Raw genomic sequence first — 20013 nt, 5'->3', positions numbered from 1 at the left:
TTACAATAATTGTTTACATTCTAAAAATAAAACTTTCTCGTCCATCTGTGATTTCACATTCAGTCTATATTAAATTACTAAGAATAGAACATGTCAACTACAGTAACTCATGGTGCAGACACAACACCTCACCTTGAGGCAGATGTATTATGCCTGGTGAAGTGAAAAAGTGGAAAGTGATAATGCACCATACAGTCAGTTCCTAACTGTCATTTTTCATACCCAGTCTGCAACTTGACAGCTATGAGCTGATTGGCTGCTGCATTATCATCTTCCACTTTATCACTTCACCCAGATTTAGTTTTTATCTTCCAAGCACATTCCTTATAACCAGCATCTATGCCACAACCCTACATACTGTACCAATATCACCAAGATAACTAACAACACTCCCACATTGTGAGCAATCACCATTTACTCCAGATCACCAAATCCTGATGTCACACACAATGATTACATTACATTATTTACACAGCATTATAAAGCTGTGGTGTGTATATATAGTTAATAAGACATATATACATACAGAGGCGTAACTAGACATTCATAGGCCCCATAGCAAAAGTTTGTATGGGCCCCCTATTTAGCAACTGTTGGTAATAAATGAATATAGCATATATACCTTAGACTGTAAAGATGGGCCCCCTTCAGCTCTGGGCCCCATAGCAGTTGCACCCCTTGCACCAATGGTAGTTACGCCTTTGTATACATACAATACAATCCATATTGCATGTGTACAGTTCCTGGGCTGTCAGAGGACCCATGCCTACATGCTTCAGGATTCTGGCTGTGTATAACTCAGCTGACAGGAGACAGCCATGTGCTAGTAGTCAGAGAGTGCAGGAAGTTCCTGGTGACACTATGATGCAGTATGATGGTGCAGGCAGGGGAAAAAAGTGTTGGGACCAGCGGCAGCACCAGCGGCAGCAGCAGCATTATAGGCAGCCAATCCCTGTGCTGTGTCCCAGACCATCTGCTGCTCTCCCCGCTGCACAGGACGCACCAAGCCTGGGCTCTGTCACTCACCTCACCCGGTTATCCCTGAATTTGCAGGATTGCGGCTGATTGATGAGGATGATGCGGGCGGCTGCCTCCACCTGCTCAGCGCTGGACGTGTCCCCGGACATCTCATCATCCGCTGCCTTCCTGTAGCCCGGAGAGGTGCAACCCGGACCTGCCGGGGAGGAGAACACAGATTACACGGAGACCAGGGGCCTGATATAGAGTATGGCTGAGGCAGAGGAGGGGGGAGCAGGGATACCCGGGGAGGAGGGGCTGGGATGGAGGCATCGGGAGCGGCAGGTGTAGCCACAGGGAGGGGAGGAGATACTATCTACTACTGTATGTACCATTGCCTGAGATGCAGGGGGGAGCCTAAAGGAGACGCAATATTATATATTTATGTATGAGATGCAGGGGGAGGAGACACAATATTATATATGTATGTATGAGAGATATATAGGGATGAGATGCAGGGGGAGGAGACACAATATTATGTATGTATGTATGTATGTATGAGATGCAGGGGGAGGAGACACAATATTATGTATGTATGTATGTATGAGATGCAGGGGGAGGAGACACAATATTATATATGTATGTATGAGAGATATATAGGGATGAGATGCAGGGGGAGGAGACACAATATTATGTATGTATGTATGAGATGCAGGGGGAGGAGACACAATATTATGTATGTATGTATGTATGTATGTATGTATGTATGTATGAGATGCAGGGGGAGGAGACACAATATTATATATGTATATATGAGATGCAGGGGGAGGAGACGCAATATTATATATTTATGTATGAGATGCAGGGGAGGAGAGAGGATATATAGGGATGGGATGAAGAGGGAGGAGACAATGATATATATGTATGAGATGCAGGGGGAGGAGAAACCATAATATATATTTATGTGTGAAAGATATATATGGATTAGATGCAGGAGAGGAGAGAGGATATATAGGGATGGGATGAAGAGGGAGGAGACAATAGTATATATTTATGTATGAGATGCAGGGGGAGGAGACAATATTATATATGTATGTATGTATGAGAGATATATGGATGAGATGCAGGGGAGGAGAGAGGATATATAGGGATGAGATGCAGAGGGAGGAGAGAGGATATATAGGGATGGGAAGGATGCAGAGGGAGGATAAAGGATATATAGGGATGAGATGCAGAGGGAGGAGAGAGGATATATAGGTATGAGATGCAGAGGGAGGAGAGAGGATATATAGGGATGAGATGCAGAGGGAGGAGAGAGGATATATAGGGATGAGATGCAGAGGGAGGAGAGAGGATATATAGGTATGAGATGCAGAGGGAGGAGAGAGGATATATAGGGATGGGATGCAGAGAGAGGAGAGAGGATATAAGGATGAGATGCAGAGGGAGGAGAGAGGATATATAGGGATGAGATACAGAGGGAGGAGAGAGGATATATAGGGATGAGATGCAGAGGGAGGAGAGAGGATATATAGGGATGAGATGCAGAGGGAGGAGAGAGAATATATAGGGATGAGATACAGAGGGAGGAGAGAAGATATATAGGGATGAGATGCAGAGGGAGGAGATAGGATATATAGGGATGAGATGCAGAGGGAGGAGAGAGGATATATAGGGATGAGATGCAGAGGGAGGAGAGAGGATATATAGGGATGAGATGCAGAGGGAGGAGAGAGGATATATAGGGATGAGATGCAGAGGGAGGAGAGAGGATATATAGGGATGAGATGCAGAGGGAGGAGAGAGGATATATAGGGATGAGATGCAGAAGGAGGAGAGAGGATATATAGGGATGAGATGCAGAGGGAGGAGAGAGGATATATAGGGATGAGATGCAGAGGGAGGAGAGAGGATATATAGGGATGAGATGCAGAGGGAGGAGAGAGGATATATAGGTATGAGATGCAGAGGGAGGAGAGAGGATATATAGGGATGGGATGCAGAGAGAGGAGAGAGGATATAAGGATGAGATGCAGAGGGAGGAGAGAGGATATATAGGGATGAGATACAGAGGGAGGAGAGAGGATATATAGGGATGAGATGCAGAGGGAGGAGAGAGGATATATAGGGATGAGATGCAGAGGGAGGAGAGAGAATATATAGGGATGAGATACAGAGGGAGGAGAGAAGATATATAGGGATGAGATGCAGAGGGAGGAGATAGGATATATAGGGATGAGATGCAGAGGGAGGAGAGAGGATATATAGGGATGAGATGCAGAGGGAGGAGAGAGGATATATAGGGATGAGATGCAGAGGGAGGAGAGAGGATATATAGGGATGAGATGCAGAGGGAGGAGAGAGGATATATAGGGATGAGATGCAGAGGGAGGAGAGAGGATATATAGGGATGAGATGCAGAAGGAGGAGAGAGGATATATAGGGATGAGATGCAGAGGGAGGAGAGAGGATATATAGGGATGAGATGCAGAGGGAGGAGAGAGGATATATAGGGATGGGAAGGATGCAGAGGGAGGAGAGAGGATATATAGGGATGAGATGCAGAGGGAGGAAAGAGGATATATAGGGATGGGATGAAGAGGGAGGAGACAATAGTATATATTTATGTATGAGATGCAGGGGGAGGAGACAATATTATATATGTATGTATGAGAGATATATGGATGAGATGCAGGGGAGGAGAGAGGATATATAGGGATGAGATGCAGAGGGAGGAGAGAGGATATATAGGGATGAGATGCAGAGGGAGGAGAGAGGATATATAGGGATGAGATGCAGAGGGAGGAGAGAGGATATATAGGGATGAGATGCAGAGGGAGGAGAGAGGATATATAGGGATGAGATGCAGAGGGAGGAAAGAGGATATATAGGGATGGGATGAAGAGGGAGGAGACAATAGTATGTATTTATGTATGAGATGCAGGGGGAGGAGACAATATTATATATGTATGTATGAGAGATATATGGATGAGATGCAGGGGAGGAGAGAGGATATATAGGGATGAGATGCAGGGGAGGAGAGAGGATATATAGGGATGAGATGCAGAGGGAGGAGAGAGGATATATAGGTATGAGATACAGAGGGAGGAGAGAGGATATATAGGGATGAGATGCAGAGGGAGGAGAGAGGCTATATAGGGATGAGATGCAGAGGGAGGAGAGAGGATATATAGGGATGAGATGCAGAGGGAGGAGAGAGGATATATAGGGATGAGATGCAGAGGGAGGAGAGAGGATATATAGGGATTAGATGCAGAGGGAGGAGAGAGGATATATAGGGATGGGAAGGATGCATAGGGAGGAGAGAGGATATATAGGGATGAGATGCAGAGGGAGGAGAGAGGATATATAGGGATGGGATGCAGAGGGAGGAGAGAGGATATATAGGGATTAGATGCAGAGGGAGGAGAGAGGATATATAGGGATGGGAAGGATGCAGAGGGAGGAGAGAGGATATATAGGGATGAGATGCAGAGGGAGGAGACACAATATTATGTATGTATGTATGAGATGCAGGGGGAGGAGACACAATATTATGTATGTATGAGATGCAGGGGGAGGAGACACAATATTATATATGTATGTATAAGAGATATATAGGGATGAGATGCAGGGGGAGGAGACACAATATTATATATGTATGTATGTATGAGAGATATATGGATGAGATGCAGGGGAGGAGAGAGGATATATAGGGATGAGATGCAGGGGAGGAGAGAAGATATATAGGGATGAGATGCAGAGGGAGGAGAGAGGATATATAGGTATGAGATACAGAGGGAGGAGAGAGGATATATAGGGATGAGATGCAGAGGGAGGAGAGAGGCTATATAGGGATGAGATGCAGAGGGAGGAGAGAGGATATATAGGGATGAGATGCAGAGGGAGGAGAGAGGATATATAGGGATGAGATGCAGAGGGAGGAGAGAGGATATATAGGGATTAGATGCAGAGGGAGGAGAGAGGATATATAGGGATGGGAAGGATGCAGAGGGAGGAGAGAGGATATATAGGGATGGGATGCAGAGAGAGGAGAGAGGATATAAGGATGAGATGCAGAGGGAGGAGAGAGGATATATAGGGATGAGATACAGAGGGAGGAGAGAGGATATATAGGTATGAGATGCAGAGGGAGGAGAGAGGATATATAGGGATGAGATGCAGAGGGAGGAGAGAGGATATATAGGGATGAGATACAGAGGGAGGAGAGAGGATATATAGGGATGAGATGCAGAGGGAGGAGAGAGGATATATAGGGATGAGATGCAGAGGGAGGAGAGAGGATATATAGGGATGAGATGCAGAGGGAGGAGAGAGGATATATAGGGATGAGATGCAGAGGGAGGAGAGAGGATATATAGGGATGAGATGCAGAGGGAGGAGAGAGGATATATAGGGATGAGATGCAGAGGGAGGAGAGAGGATATATAGGGATGAGATGCAGAAGGAGGAGAGAGGATATATAGGGATGAGATGCAGAGGGAGGAGAGAGGATATATAGGGATGAGATGCAGAGGGAGGAGAGAGGATATATAGGGATGAGATGCAGAGGGAGGAGAGAGGATATATAGGGATGAAATGCAGAAGGAGGAGAGAGGATATATAGGGATGAGATGCAGAGGGAGGAGAGAGGATATATAGGGATGAGATGCAGAGGGAGGAGAGAGGATATATAGGGATGGGAAGGATGCAGAGGGAGGAGAGAGGATATATAGGGATGAGATGCAGAGGGAGGAAAGAGGATATATAGGGATGGGATGAAGAGGGAGGAGACAATAGTATATATTTATGTATGAGATGCAGGGGGAGGAGACAATATTATATATGTATGTATGAGAGATATATGGATGAGATGCAGGGGAGGAGAGAGGATATATAGGGATGAGATGCAGAGGGAGGAGAGAGGATATATAGGGATGAGATGCAGAGGGAGGAGAGAGGATATATAGGGATGAGATGCAGAGGGAGGAGAGAGGATATATAGGGATGAGATGCAGAGGGAGGAGAGAGGATATATAGGAATGAGATGCAGAGGGAGGAGAGAGGATATATAGGGATGAGATGCAGAGGGAGGAGAGAGGATATATAGGGATGAGATGCAGAGGGAGGAAAGAGGATATATAGGGATGGGATGAAGAGGGAGGAGACAATAGTATATATTTATGTATGAGATGCAGGGGGAGGAGACAATATTATATATGTATGTATGAGAGATATATGGATGAGATGCAGGGGAGGAGAGAGGATATATAGGGATGAGATGCAGGGGAGGAGAGAGGATATATAGGGATGAGATGCAGAGGGAGGAGAGAGGATATATAGGTATGAGATACAGAGGGAGGAGAGAGGATATATAGGGATGAGATGCAGAGGGAGGAGAGAGGCTATATAGGGATGAGATGCAGAGGGAGGAGAGAGGATATATAGGGATGAGATGCAGAGGGAGGAGAGAGGATATATAGGGATGAGATGCAGAGGGAGGAGAGAGGATATATGGGATTAGATGCAGAGGGAGGAGAGAGGATATATAGGGATGGGAAGGATGCAGAGGAAGGAGAGAGGATATATAGGGATGAGATGCAGAGGAAGGAAAGAGGATATATAGGGATGTTATGCAGAGGGAGGAGAGAGGATATATAGGGATGAGATGCAGAGGGAGGAGAGAGGATATATAGGGATGGGATGCAGAGGGAGGAGAGAGGATATATAGGGATGAGATACAGAGGGAGGAGAGAGGATATATAGGGATGAGATGCAGAGGGAGGAGAGAGGCTATATAGGGATGAGATGCAGAGGGAGGAGAGAGGATATATAGGGATGAGATGCAGAGGGAGGAGAGAGGATATATAGGGATGAGATGCAGAGGGAGGAGAGAGGATATATGGGATTAGATGCAGAGGGAGGAGAGAGGATATATAGGGATGGGAAGGATGCAGAGGAAGGAGAGAGGATATATAGGGATGAGATGCAGAGGAAGGAAAGAGGATATATAGGGATGTTATGCAGAGGGAGGAGAGAGGATATATAGGGATGAGATGCAGAGGGAGGAGAGAGGATATATAGGGATGGGATGCAGAGGGAGGAGAGAGGATATATAGGGATGAGATGCAGAGGGAGGAGAGAGGATATATAGGGATGAGATGAAGAGGGAGGAGACAATAGTATATATTTATGTATGAGATGCAGGGGGAGGAGACAATATTATATATGTATGTATGAGAGATATATGGATGAGATGCAGGGGAGGAGAGAGGATATATAGGGATGAGATGCAGGGGAGGAGAGAGGATATATAGGGATGAGATGCACACGGAGGAGAGAGGATATATAGGTATGAGATACAGAGGGAGGAGAGAGGATATATAGGGATGAGATGCAGAGGGAGGAGAGAGGCTATATAGGGATGAGATGCAGAGGGAGGAGAGAGGATATATAGGGATGAGATGCAGAGGGAGGAGAGAGGATATATAGGGATGAGATGCAGAGGGAGGAGAGAGGATATATAGGGATTAGATGCAGAGGGAGGAGAGAGGATATATAGGGATGGGAAGGATGCAGAGGGAGGAGAGAGGATATATAGGGATGAGATGCAGAGGGAGGAGAAAGGATATATAGGGATGGGAAGGATGCAGAGGTAGGAGAGAGGATATATAGGGATGAGATGCAGAGGAAGGAAAGAGGATATATAGGGATGTTATGCAGAGGGAGGAGAGAGGATATATAGGGATGAGATGCAGAGGGAGGAGAGAGGATATATAGGGATGGGATGCAGAGGGAGGAGAGAGGATATATAGGGATGAGATGCAGAGGGAGGAGAGAGGATATATAGGGATGGGAAGGATGCAGAGGGAGGAGAGAGGATATATAGGGATGAGATGCAGAGGGAGGAGAGAGGATATATAGGGATGGGATGCAGAGGTAGGAGAGAGGATATCTAGGGATGGGATGCAGAGGGAGGAGAGAGGATATATAGGGATGAGATACAGAGGGAGGAGAGAGGATATATAGGGATGAGATACAGAGGGAGGAGAGAGGATATATAGGGATGGGATGCAGAGGGAGGAGAGAGGATATATAGGGATGGGAAGGATGCAGAGGGAGGAGAGAGGATATATAGGGATGGGATGCAAAGGGAGGAGAGAGGATATATAGGGATGAGATGCAGAGGGAGGAGAGAGGATATATAGGGATGGGAAGGATGCAGAGGGAGGAGAGAGGATATATAGGGATGAGATGCAGAGGGAGGAGAGAGGATATATAGGGATGAGATGCAGAGGGAGGAGAGAGGATATATAGGGATGAGATGCAGAGGGAGGAGAGAGGATATATAGGGATGAGATGCAGAGGGAGGAAAGAGGATATGTAGGGATGAGATGCAGAGGGAGGAGAGAGGATATATAGGGATGAGATGCAGAGGGAGGAGAGAGGATATATAGGGATGAGATGCAGAGGGAGGAGAGAGGATATATAGGGATGAGATGCAGAGGGAGGAGAGAGGATATATAGGGATGAGATGCAGAGGGAGGAGAGAGGATATATAGGGATGAGATGCAGAAGGAGGAGAGAGGATATATAGGGATGAGATGCAGAGGGAGGAGAGAGGATATATAGGGATGAGATGCAGAGGGAGGAGAGAGGATATATAGGGATGAGATGCAGAGGGAGGAGAGGATATATAGGGATAAGATGCAGAGGGAGGAGTCAGAGGATATATAAGGATGAGATGCAGAGGGAGGAGAGAGGATATATAGGGTTGAGATGCAGTGGAGGAGAGAGGATATATAGGGATGAGATGCAGAGGAAGGAGAGAGGGTATATAGGGATGAGATGCAGGGGAGGAGGTGCAGAGGGAGGAGTCAAAGGATATATAGGAATGAGATGCAGAGGGAGGAGAGAGGATATATAGGGATGGGATGCAGACGGAGGAGAGAGGATATATAGGGATGAGATGCAGAGGGAGGAAAGAGGATATGGGTGTGGATAGTTTTGTCGACCACACTTAGGTCGACAGTCATTAGGTTGACACCGTTAGGTCGACATGCAACTAGGTCAACATGGGACAAGGTGGACATGGGACAAGGGTTTAGTTCAACAGGCCGCAAAGTCGATATGGGTTAGGTCGTGAGGTCGACATGGGTTTTTTCACTGTTTTTTTTTTACCAAATGTCGACACCGTCGACATGGACACAGCTGGAAGTCAACTGCATCCCCTCGCATCATTCGCTTTTCTCGCAATGCTTCGGGCACGGTGCCTCACTGCGCTTGGCACAATATTTTATTCTCCCACCACCCCCTAGTGGATGGTCGGGCATGAAATACCGCCTGTCGGCCCTTGTCGACCTAAACCCATGTCAACTTTGTCCCATGTCGACCTAGACACCTGTCGATCTTCAACCATGTTAACCTAAAAACCTGATGACCTAGTTGCATGTCGACCCAACGGTGTCGACCTAATGACTGTCGACCTAAGTGTGGTCGATAATACAACCGTATACAAGAGGATATATAGGGATGAGATGCAGAGGGAGGAAAGAGGATATATAGGGATGAGATGCAGAGGGAGGAGAGAGGATATATAGGGATGAGATGCAGAGGGAGGAGAGAGGATATATAGGGATGAGATGCAGATGGAGGGGAGAGGATATATAGGGATAAGATGCAGAGGGAGGAGAGAGGATATATAGGGATGAGACAAAGGGGAGGAGAGAGGATATATAGGGATGAGATGCAGAGGGAGGAGAGAGGATATATAGGGATGAGATGCAGGGGAGGAGAGAGGATATATAGGGATGAGATGCAGATGGAGGGGAGAGGATATATAGGGATGAGACGAAGGGGAGGAGAGAGGATATATAGGGATGAGATGCAGAGGGAGGAGAGAGGATATATAGGGATGAGATGCAGATGGAGGGGAGAGGATATATAGGGATAAGATGCAGAGGGAGAAGAGAGGATATATAGGGATGAGATGCAGAGGGAGGAGAGAGGATATATAGGGATGAGATGCAGAGGGAGGAGAGAGGATATATAGGGATAATATGCAGAGGGAGGAAAGAGGATATATAGGGATGAGATGCAGAGAGAGGAGAATGGATATATAGGGATGAGATACAGAGGGAGTAGAGAGGATATATAGGGATAAGATGCAGAGGGAGGAGTCAGAGGATATATAGGGATGAGATGCAGAGGGAGGAGAGAGGATATATAGGGATAAGATGCAGAGGGAGGAGTCAGAGGATATATAAGGATGAGCTGCAGAGGGAGGAGAGAGGATATATAGGGTTGAGATGCAGTGGAGGAGAGAGGATATATAGGGATGAGATGCAGAGGAAGGAGAGAGGGTATATAGGGATGAGATGCAGGGGAGGAGGTGCAGAGGGAGGAGTCAAAGGATATATAGGAATGAGATGCAGAGGGAGGAGAGAGGATATATAGGGATGGGATGCAGAGGAGGAGAGAGGATATATAGGGATGGGATGCAGAGGGAGGAGAAAGTATATATAGGGATGGGATGCAGAGGGAGGAGAGGATATATAGGGATGAGATGCAGAGGGAGGAGAGAGGATATAGGGATGGGATGTATAAGGAGGGGAGAGGATATATAGGGAGGAGATGCAGAGGAAGGAGAGAGGAGATATAGGGATGAGATGCAGAGGGAGGAGAGAGGATATGTAGGGATGAGGTGCAGAGGGAGGATAAAGGATATATAGGGATGATATGCTGAAGGTGGGGAGAGGATATATAGGGATGAGAGGCAGAGGGAGGAGACTTGGGATATATATTAGGATGAGATGTAGAGGATTGAGAGAGGATATGTAGGGATGAGATGCAGAGGGAGGAGAGAGGATATATAAGGATGAGATGCAGAGGAGGAGAGAGGATATATAGGGATGAGATGCAGAGGAGGAGAGAGGATATATAGGGATGAGATGCAGAGGGAGGAGAGAGGATATATAGGGATGAGATGCAAAGGAGGAGAGAGGATATATAGTGATGAGATGCAGAGGGAGGAGAAAGGATATATAGGGATGATATGCAGAGGGATGAGAGAGTATATATTGGGACGGGATGCAGAGGAGGAGAGAGGATATATAGGGATGAGATGCAGAGGGAGGAGAGAGGATATATAGGGATGAGATGCAGAGGGAGAAGAGGCTATATAGTGATGAGATGCAGAGGAGGAGAGAGGATATATAGGGATGAGATGCAGAGGGATGAGAGAGGATATATAGGGATGGGATGCAGAGGGAGGAGAGAGTATATATAGGGATGGGATGCAGAGGGAGGAGAGGCTATATAGGGATGAGATGCAGAGGGAGGAGAGAGGGTATATAGGGATGGGATGCAGAGGGAGGAGAGAGGATATATAGGTATGAGATTCAGAGGGAGGATATATAGGGATGGGATGGGATGCAGAAAGAGGGGAGAGGATATATATCGAGGAGATGCAGAGGGAGGAGAGAGGATATATAGGGATGGGATGCAGAAGGAGGGGAGAGGATATATAGGGAGGAGATGTAGAGGAAGGAGAGAGGAGATATAGGGATGAGATGCAGAGGGAGGAGAGAGGATATGAAGGATGAGATGCAGAGGAAGGATAAAGGATATATAGGGATGATATGCTGAAGGTGGGGAGAGGATATATAGGGATGAGATGCAGAGGAAGGAGACAGGGGATATATATTGGGATGAGATGTAGAGGGTTGAGAGAGGATATGTAGGGATGACATGCAGAGGGAGGAGAGAGGATATATAGGTATGGGATGTAGAGGAGGAGAGAGGATATATAGGGATGAGATGCAGATGAGGAGAGAGGATATATAGGGATGAGATGCAGAGAGATGAGAGAGGATATGTAGGGATGAGATGCAGAGGGAGTAGAGAGGATATATAGGGATGGGAAGGATGCAGAGGGAGGAGAGAGGATATATAGGGATGAGATGCAGAGAGAGGAGAGAGGATATATAGGGATGAGATGCAGAGGGAGGAGAGAGGATATATAGGGATGAGATGCAGAGGGAGGAGAGAGGATATATAGGGATGAGATGCAGAGGGAGGGGAGAGGATATATAGGGATGAGATGCAGAGGAAGGAGAGAGGAGATATAGGGATGAGATGCAGAGGGAGGAGAGAGGATATGTAGGGATGAGATGCAGAGGGAGGAGAGAGGATATATAGGGATGGGATGCAGAGGAGGAGAGAGGATATATAGGGATGAGATGCAGAGGGAGGAGAGAGGATATATAGGGATGAGATGCAGAGGAGGAGAGAGGATATATAGGGATGGGATGCAGAGGGAGGAGAGAATATATATAGGGATGGGATGCAGAGGGAGGAGAGGATATATAGGGATGAGATGCAGAGGGAGGAGAGACGATATATAGGGATGTAATGCAGAAGGAGGGGAGAGGATATATAGGGAGGAGATGCAGAGGAAGGAGAGAGGAGATATAGGGATGAGATGCAGAGGAAGGAGAGAGGATATACAGGGATGAGATGCAGAGGGAGGAGAGAGGATATATAGGGATGAGATGCAGAGGGAGGAGAGAGGATATGTAGGGATGAGGTGCAGAGGGAGGATAAAGGATATATAGGGATGATATACTGAAGGTGGGGAGAGGATATATAGGGATGAGAGGCAGAGGGAGGAGACAGGGGACATATATTGAGATGAGATGTAGAGGGTTGAGAGAGGATATGTAGGGATGAGATGCAGAGGGAGGAGAGAGGATATACTGTATAGGGATGGGATGCAGAGGAGGAGAGAGAATATATAAGGATGAGATGCAGAGGGAGGAGAGAGGATATATAGGGATGAGATGCAGAGGAGGAGAGAGGATATATAGGGATGAGATGCAGAGGGAGGAGAGAGGATATATAGGGATGAGATGCAGAAGGAGGAGAGAGGATATATAGGGATGAGATGCAGAGGGAGGAGAGAGGATATATAGGGATGAGATGCAGAGGGAGGAGAGAGGATATATAGGGATGAGATGCAGAGGGAGGAAAGAGGATATATAGGGATGGGATGAAGAGGGAGGAGACAATAGTATATATTTATGTATGAGATGCAGGGGGAGGAGACAATATTATATATGTATGTATGAGAGATATATGGATGAGATGCAGGGGAGGAGAGAGGATATATAGGGATGAGATGCAGAGGGAGGAGAGAGGATATATAGGGATGAGATGCAGAGGGAGGAGAGAGGATATATAGGGATGAGATGCAGAGGGAGGAGAGAGGATATATAGGGATGAGATGCAGAGGGAGGAGAGAGGATATATAGGGATGAGATGCAGAGGGAGGAAAGAGGATATATAGGGATGGGATGAAGAGGGAGGAGACAATAGTATGTATTTATGTATGAGATGCAGGGGGAGGAGACAATATTATATATGTATGTATGAGAGATATATGGATGAGATGCAGGGGAGGAGAGAGGATATATAGGGATGAGATGCAGGGGAGGAGAGAGGATATATAGGGATGAGATGCAGAGGGAGGAGAGAGGATATATAGGTATGAGATACAGAGGGAGGAGAGAGGATATATAGGGATGAGATGCAGAGGGAGGAGAGAGGCTATATAGGGATGAGATGCAGAGGGAGGAGAGAGGATATATAGGGATGAGATGCAGAGGGAGGAGAGAGGATATATAGGGATGAGATGCAGAGGGAGGAGAGAGGATATATAGGGATTAGATGCAGAGGGAGGAGAGAGGATATATAGGGATGGGAAGGATGCAGAGGGAGGAGAGAGGATATATAGGGATGAGATGCAGAGGGAGGAGAGAGGATATATAGGGATGGGATGCAGAGGGAGGAGAGAGGATATATAGGGATTAGATGCAGAGGGAGGAGAGAGGATATATAGGGATGGGAAGGATGCAGAGGGAGGAGAGAGGATATATAGGGATGAGATGCAGAGGGAGGAGACACAATATTATGTATGTATGTATGAGATGCAGGGGGAGGAGACACAATATTATGTATGTATGAGATGCAGGGGGAGGAGACACAATATTATATATGTATGTATGAGAGATATATAGGGATGAGATGCAGGGGGAGGAGACACAATATTATATATGTATGTATGAGAGATATATGGATGAGATGCAGGGGAGGAGAGAGGATATATAGGGATGAGATGCAGGGGAGGAGAGAGGATATATAGGGATGAGATGCAGAGGGAGGAGAGAGGATATATAGGTATGAGATACAGAGGGAGGAGAGAGGATATATAGGGATGAGATGCAGAGGGAGGAGAGAGGCTATATAGGGATGAGATGCAGAGGGAGGAGAGAGGATATATAGGGATGAGATGCAGAGGGAGGAGAGAGGATATATAGGGATGAGATGCAGAGGGAGGAGAGAGGATATATAGGGATTAGATGCAGAGGGAGGAGAGAGGATATATAGGGATGGGAAGGATGCAGAGGGAGGAGAGAGGATATATAGGGATGGGATGCAGAGAGAGGAGAGAGGATATAAGGATGAGATGCAGAGGGAGGAGAGAGGATATATAGGGATGAGATACAGAGGGAGGAGAGAGGATATATAGGTATGAGATGCAGAGGGAGGAGAGAGGATATATAGGGATGAGATGCAGAGGGAGGAGAGAGGGTATATAGGGATGAGATACAGAGGGAGGAGAGAGGATATATAGGGATGAGATGCAGAGGGAGGAGAGAGGATATATAGGGATGAGATGCAGAGGGAGGAGAGAGGATATATAGGGATGAGATGCAGAGGGAGGAGAGAGGATATATAGGGATGAGATGCAGAGGGAGGAGAGAGGATATATAGGGATGAGATGCAGAGGGAGGAGAGAGGATATATAGGGATGAGATGCAGAGGGAGGAGAGAGGATATATAGGGATGAGATGCAGAAGGAGGAGAGAGGATATATAGGGATGAGATGCAGAGGGAGGAGAGAGGATATATAGGGATGAGATGCAGAGGGAGGAGAGAGGATATATAGGGATGAGATGCAGAGGGAGGAGAGAGGATATATAGGGATGAGATGCAGAAGGAGGAGAGAGGATATATAGGGATGAGATGCAGAGGGAGGAGAGAGGATATATAGGGATGAGATGCAGAGGGAGGAGAGAGGATATATAGGGATGGGAAGGATGCAGAGGGAGGAGAGAGGATATATAGGGATGAGATGCAGAGGGAGGAAAGAGGATATATAGGGATGGGATGAAGAGGGAGGAGACAATAGTATATATTTATGTATGAGATGCAGGGGGAGGAGACAATATTATATATGTATGTATGAGAGATATATGGATGAGATGCAGGGGAGGAGAGCGGATATATAGGGATGAGATGCAGAGGGAGGAGAGAGGATATATAGGGATGAGATGCAGAGGGAGGAGAGAGGATATATAGGGATGAGATGCAGAGGGAGGAGAGAGGATATATAGGGATGAGATGCAGAGGGAGGAGAGAGGATATATAGGAATGAGATGCAGAGGGAGGAGAGAGGATATATAGGGATGAGATGCAGAGGGAGGAGAGAGGATATATAGGGATGAGATGCAGAGGGAGGAAAGAGGATATATAGGGATGGGATGAAGAGGGAGGAGACAATAGTATATATTTATGTATGAGATGCAGGGGGAGGAGACAATATTATATATGTATGTATGAGAGATATATGGATGAGATGCAGGGGAGGAGAGAGGATATATAGGGATGAGATGCAGGGGAGGAGAGAGGATATATAGGGATGAGATGCAGAGGGAGGAGAGAGGATATATAGGTATGAGATACAGAGGGAGGAGAGAGGATATATAGGGATGAGATGCAGAGGGAGGAGAGAGGCTATATAGGGATGAGATGCAGAGGGAGGAGAGAGGATATATAGGGATGAGATGCAGAGGGAGGAGAGAGGATATATAGGGATGAGATGCAGAGGGAGGAGAGAGGATATATAGGGATTAGATGCAGAGGGAGGAGAGAGGATATATAGGGATGGGAAGGATGCAGAGGAAGGAGAGAGGATATATAGGGATGAGATGCAGAGGGAGGAGAAAGGATATAAAGGGATGGGAAGGATGCAGAGGGAGAAGAGAGGATATATAGGGATGAGATGCAGAGGAAGGAAAGAGGATATATAGGGATGTTATGCAGAGGGAGGAGAGAGGATATATAGGGATGAGATGCAGAGGGAGGAGAGAGGATATATAGGGATGGGATGCAGAGGGAGGAGAGAGGATATATAGGGATGAGATGCAGAGGGAGGCGAGAGGATATATAGGGATGAGATGAAGAGGGAGGAGACAATAGTATATATTTATGTATGAGATGCAGGGGGAGGAGACAATATTATATATGTATGTATGAGAGATATATGGATGAGATGCAGGGGAGGAGAGAGGATATATAGGGATGAGATGCAGGGGAGGAGAGAGGATATATAGGGATGAGATGCAGAGGGAGGAGAGAGGATATATAGGTATGAGATACAGAGGGAGGAGAGAGGATATATAGGGATGAGATGCAGAGGGAGGAGAGAGGCTATATAGGGATGAGATGCAGAGGGAGGAGAGAGGATATATAGGGATGAGATGCAGAGGGAGGAGAGAGGATATATAGGGATGAGATGCAGAGGGAGGAGAGAGGATATATAGGGATTAGATGCAGAGGGAGGAGAGAGGATATATAGGGATGGGAAGGATGCAGAGGGAGGAGAGAGGATATATAGGGATGAGATGCAGAGGGAGGAGAAAGGATATATAGGGATGGGAAGGATGCAGAGGTAGGAGAGAGGATATATAGGGATGAGATGCAGAGGAAGGAAAGAGGATATATAGGGATGTTATGCAGAGGGAGGAGAGAGGATATATAGGGATGAGATGCAGAGGGAGGAGAGAGGATATATAGGGATGGGATGCAGAGGGAGGAGAGAGGATATATAGGGATGAGATGCAGAGGGAGGAGAGAGGATATATAGGGATGGGAAGGATGCAGAGGGAGGAGAGAGGATATATAGGGATGAGATGCAGAGGGAGGAGAGAGGATATATAGGGATGGGATGCAGAGGTAGGAGAGAGGATATCTAGGGATGGGATGCAGAGGGAGGAGAGAGGATATATAGGGATGAGATACAGAGGGAGGAGAGAGGATATATAGGGATGAGATACAGAGGGAGGAGAGAGGATATATAGGGATGGGATGCAGAGGGAGGAGAGAGGATATATAGGGATGGGAAGGATGCAGAGGGAGGAGAGAGGATATATAGGGATGGGATGCAAAGGGAGGAGAGAGGATATATAGGGATGAGATGCAGAGGGAGGAGAGAGGATATATAGGGATGGGAAGGATGCAGAGGGAGGAGAGAGGATATATAGGGATGAGATGCAGAGGGAGGAGAGAGGATATATAGGGATGAGATGCAGAGGGAGGAGAGAGGATATATAGGGATGAGATGCAGAGGGAGGAGAGAGGATATATAGGGATGAGATGCAGAGGGAGGAAAGAGGATATGTAGGGATGAGATGCAGAGGGAGGAGAGAGGATATATAGGGATGAGATGCAGAGGGAGGAGAGAGGATATATAGGGATGAGATGCAGAGGGAGGAGAGAGGATATATAGGGATGAGATGCAGAGGGAGGAGAGAGGATATATAGGGATGAGATGCAGAGGGAGGAGAGAGGATATATAGGGATGAGATGCAGAAGGAGGAGAGAGGATATATAGGGATGAGATGCAGAGGGAGGAGAGAGGATATATAGGGATGAGATGCAGAGGGAGGAGAGAGGATATATAGGGATGAGATGCAGAGGGAGGAGAGGATATATAGGGATAAGATGCAGAGGGAGGAGTCAGAGGATATATAAGGATGAGATGCAGAGGAAGGAGAGAGGATATATAGGGTTGAGATGCAGTGGAGGAGAGAGGATATATAGGGATGAGATGCAGAGGAAGGAGAGAGGGTATATAGGGATGAGATGCAGGGGAGGAGGTGCAGAGGGAGGAGTCAAAGGATATATAGGAATGAGATGCAGAGGGAGGAGAGAGGATATATAGGGATGGGATGCAGACGGAGGAGAGAGGATATATAGGGATGAGATGCAGAGGGAGGAAAGAGGATATGGGTGTGGATAGTTTTATCGACCACACTTAGGTCGACAGTCATTAGGTTGACACCGTTAGGTCGACATGCAACTAGGTCAACATGGGACAAGGTGGACATGGGACAAGGGTTTAGTTCAACAGGCCGCAAAGTCGATATGGGTTAGGTCGTGAGGTCGACATGGGTTTTTTCACTGTTTTTTTTTTACCAAATGTCGACACCGTCGACATGGACACAGTTGGAAGTCAACTGCATCCCCTCGCATCATTCGCTTTTCTCGCAATGCTTCGGGCACGGTGCCTCACTGCGCTTGGCACAATATTTTATTCTCCCACCACCCCCTAGTGGATGGTCGGGCATGAAATACCGCCTGTCGGCCCTTGTCGACCTAAACCCATGTCAACTTTGTCCCATGTCGACCTAGACACCTGTCGATCTTCAACCATGTTAACCTAAAAACCTGATGACCTAGTTGCATGTCGACCCAACGGTGTCGACCTAATGACTGTCGACCTAAGTGTGGTCGATAATACAACCGTATACAAGAGGATATATAGGGATGAGATGCAGAGGGAGGAAAGAGGATATATAGGGATGAGATGCAGAGGGAGGAGAGAGGATATATAGGGATGAGATGCAGAGGGAGGAGAGAGGATATATAGGGATGAGATGCAGATGGAGGGGAGAGGATATATAGGGATAAGATGCAGAGGGAGGAGAGAGGATATATAGGGATGAGACGAAGGGGAGGAGAGAGGATATATAGGGATGAGATGCAGAGGGAGGAGAGAGGATATATAGGGATGAGATGCAGAGGGAGGAGAGAGGATATATAGGGATGAGATGCAGGGGAGGAGAGAGGATATATAGGGATGAGATGCAGATGGAGGGGAGAGGATATATAGGGATGAGACGAAGGGGAGGAGAGAGGATATATAGGGATGAGATGCAGAGGGAGGAGAGAGGATATATAGGGATGAGATGCAGATGGAGGGGAGAGGATATATAGGGATAAGATGCAGAGGGAGAAGAGAGGATATATAGGGATGAGATGCAGAGGGAGGAGAGAGGATATATAGGGATGAGATGCAGAGGGAGGAGAGAGGATATATAGGAATAATATGCAGAGGGAGGAAAGAGGATATATAGGGATGAGATGCAGAGAGAGGAGAATGGATATATAGGGATGAGATACAGAGGGAGTAGAGAGGATATATAGGGATAAGATGCAGAGGGAGGAGTCAGAGGATATATAGGGATGAGATGCAGAGGGAGGAGAGAGGATATATAGGGATAAGATGCAGAGGGAGGAGTCAGAGGATATATAAGGATGAGCTGCAGAGGGAGGAGAGAGGATATATAGGGTTGAGATGCAGTGGAGGAGAGAGGATATATAGGGATGAGATGCAGAGGAAGGAGAGAGGGTATATAGTGATGAGATGCAGGGGAGGAGGTGCAGAGGGAGGAGTCAAAGGATATATAGGAATGAGATGCAGAGGGAGGAGAGAGGATATATAGGGATGGGATGCAGAGGAGGAGAGAGGATATATAGGGATGGGATGCAGAGGGAGGAGAAAGTATATATAGGGATGGGATGCAGAGGGAGGAGAGGATATATAGGGATGAGATGCAGAGGGAGGAGAGAGGATATATAGGGATGGGATGTATAAGGAGGGGAGAGGATATATAGGGAGGAGATGCAGAGGAAGGAGAGAGGAGATATAGGGATGAGATGCAGAGGGAGGAGAGAGGATATGTAGGGATGAGGTGCAGAGGGAGGATAAAGGATATATAGGGATGATATGCTGAAGGTGGGGAGAGGATATATAGGGATGAGAGGCAGAGGGAGGAGACTTGGGATATATATTAGGATGAGATGTAGAGGATTGAGAGAGGACATGTAGGGATGAGATGCAGAGGGAGGAGAGAGGATATATAAGGATGA

General features: G+C 46.9%; 1 protein-coding gene across 7 annotated transcripts in view; it reads right to left on the bottom strand.

The window, feature by feature from the left end:
* The window catches only part of ATP8A2 (ATPase phospholipid transporting 8A2), a 683532-nt gene that overhangs the window by 553020 nt on the left and 110499 nt on the right, over positions 1 to 20013 (bottom strand). For 3 of the 7 annotated variants that reach the window (XM_083169883.1, XM_083169890.1, XM_083169887.1), the window contains exon 2: positions 1032 to 1174. In XM_083169883.1, coding sequence (XP_083026009.1) covers positions 1032 to 1174 — 143 coding nt within the window. Of the gene's footprint in view, positions 1 to 1026; positions 1175 to 1261; positions 1368 to 20013 lie in introns of those variants that run through there. The other 4 variants (XM_083169886.1, XM_083169885.1, XM_083169884.1 and 1 more) reach the window with 3 other exon arrangements.

The sequence above is a fragment of the Crinia signifera genome, chromosome 2 (genome assembly GCF_055691185.1).
Source record: "Crinia signifera chromosome 2, ASM5569118v1, whole genome shotgun sequence".
NCBI lineage: Eukaryota > Metazoa > Chordata > Amphibia > Anura > Myobatrachidae > Crinia > Crinia signifera.
Note: the sequence above shows the minus strand (reverse complement) of the source record. Positions and strands in the feature narration are given on the sequence as shown.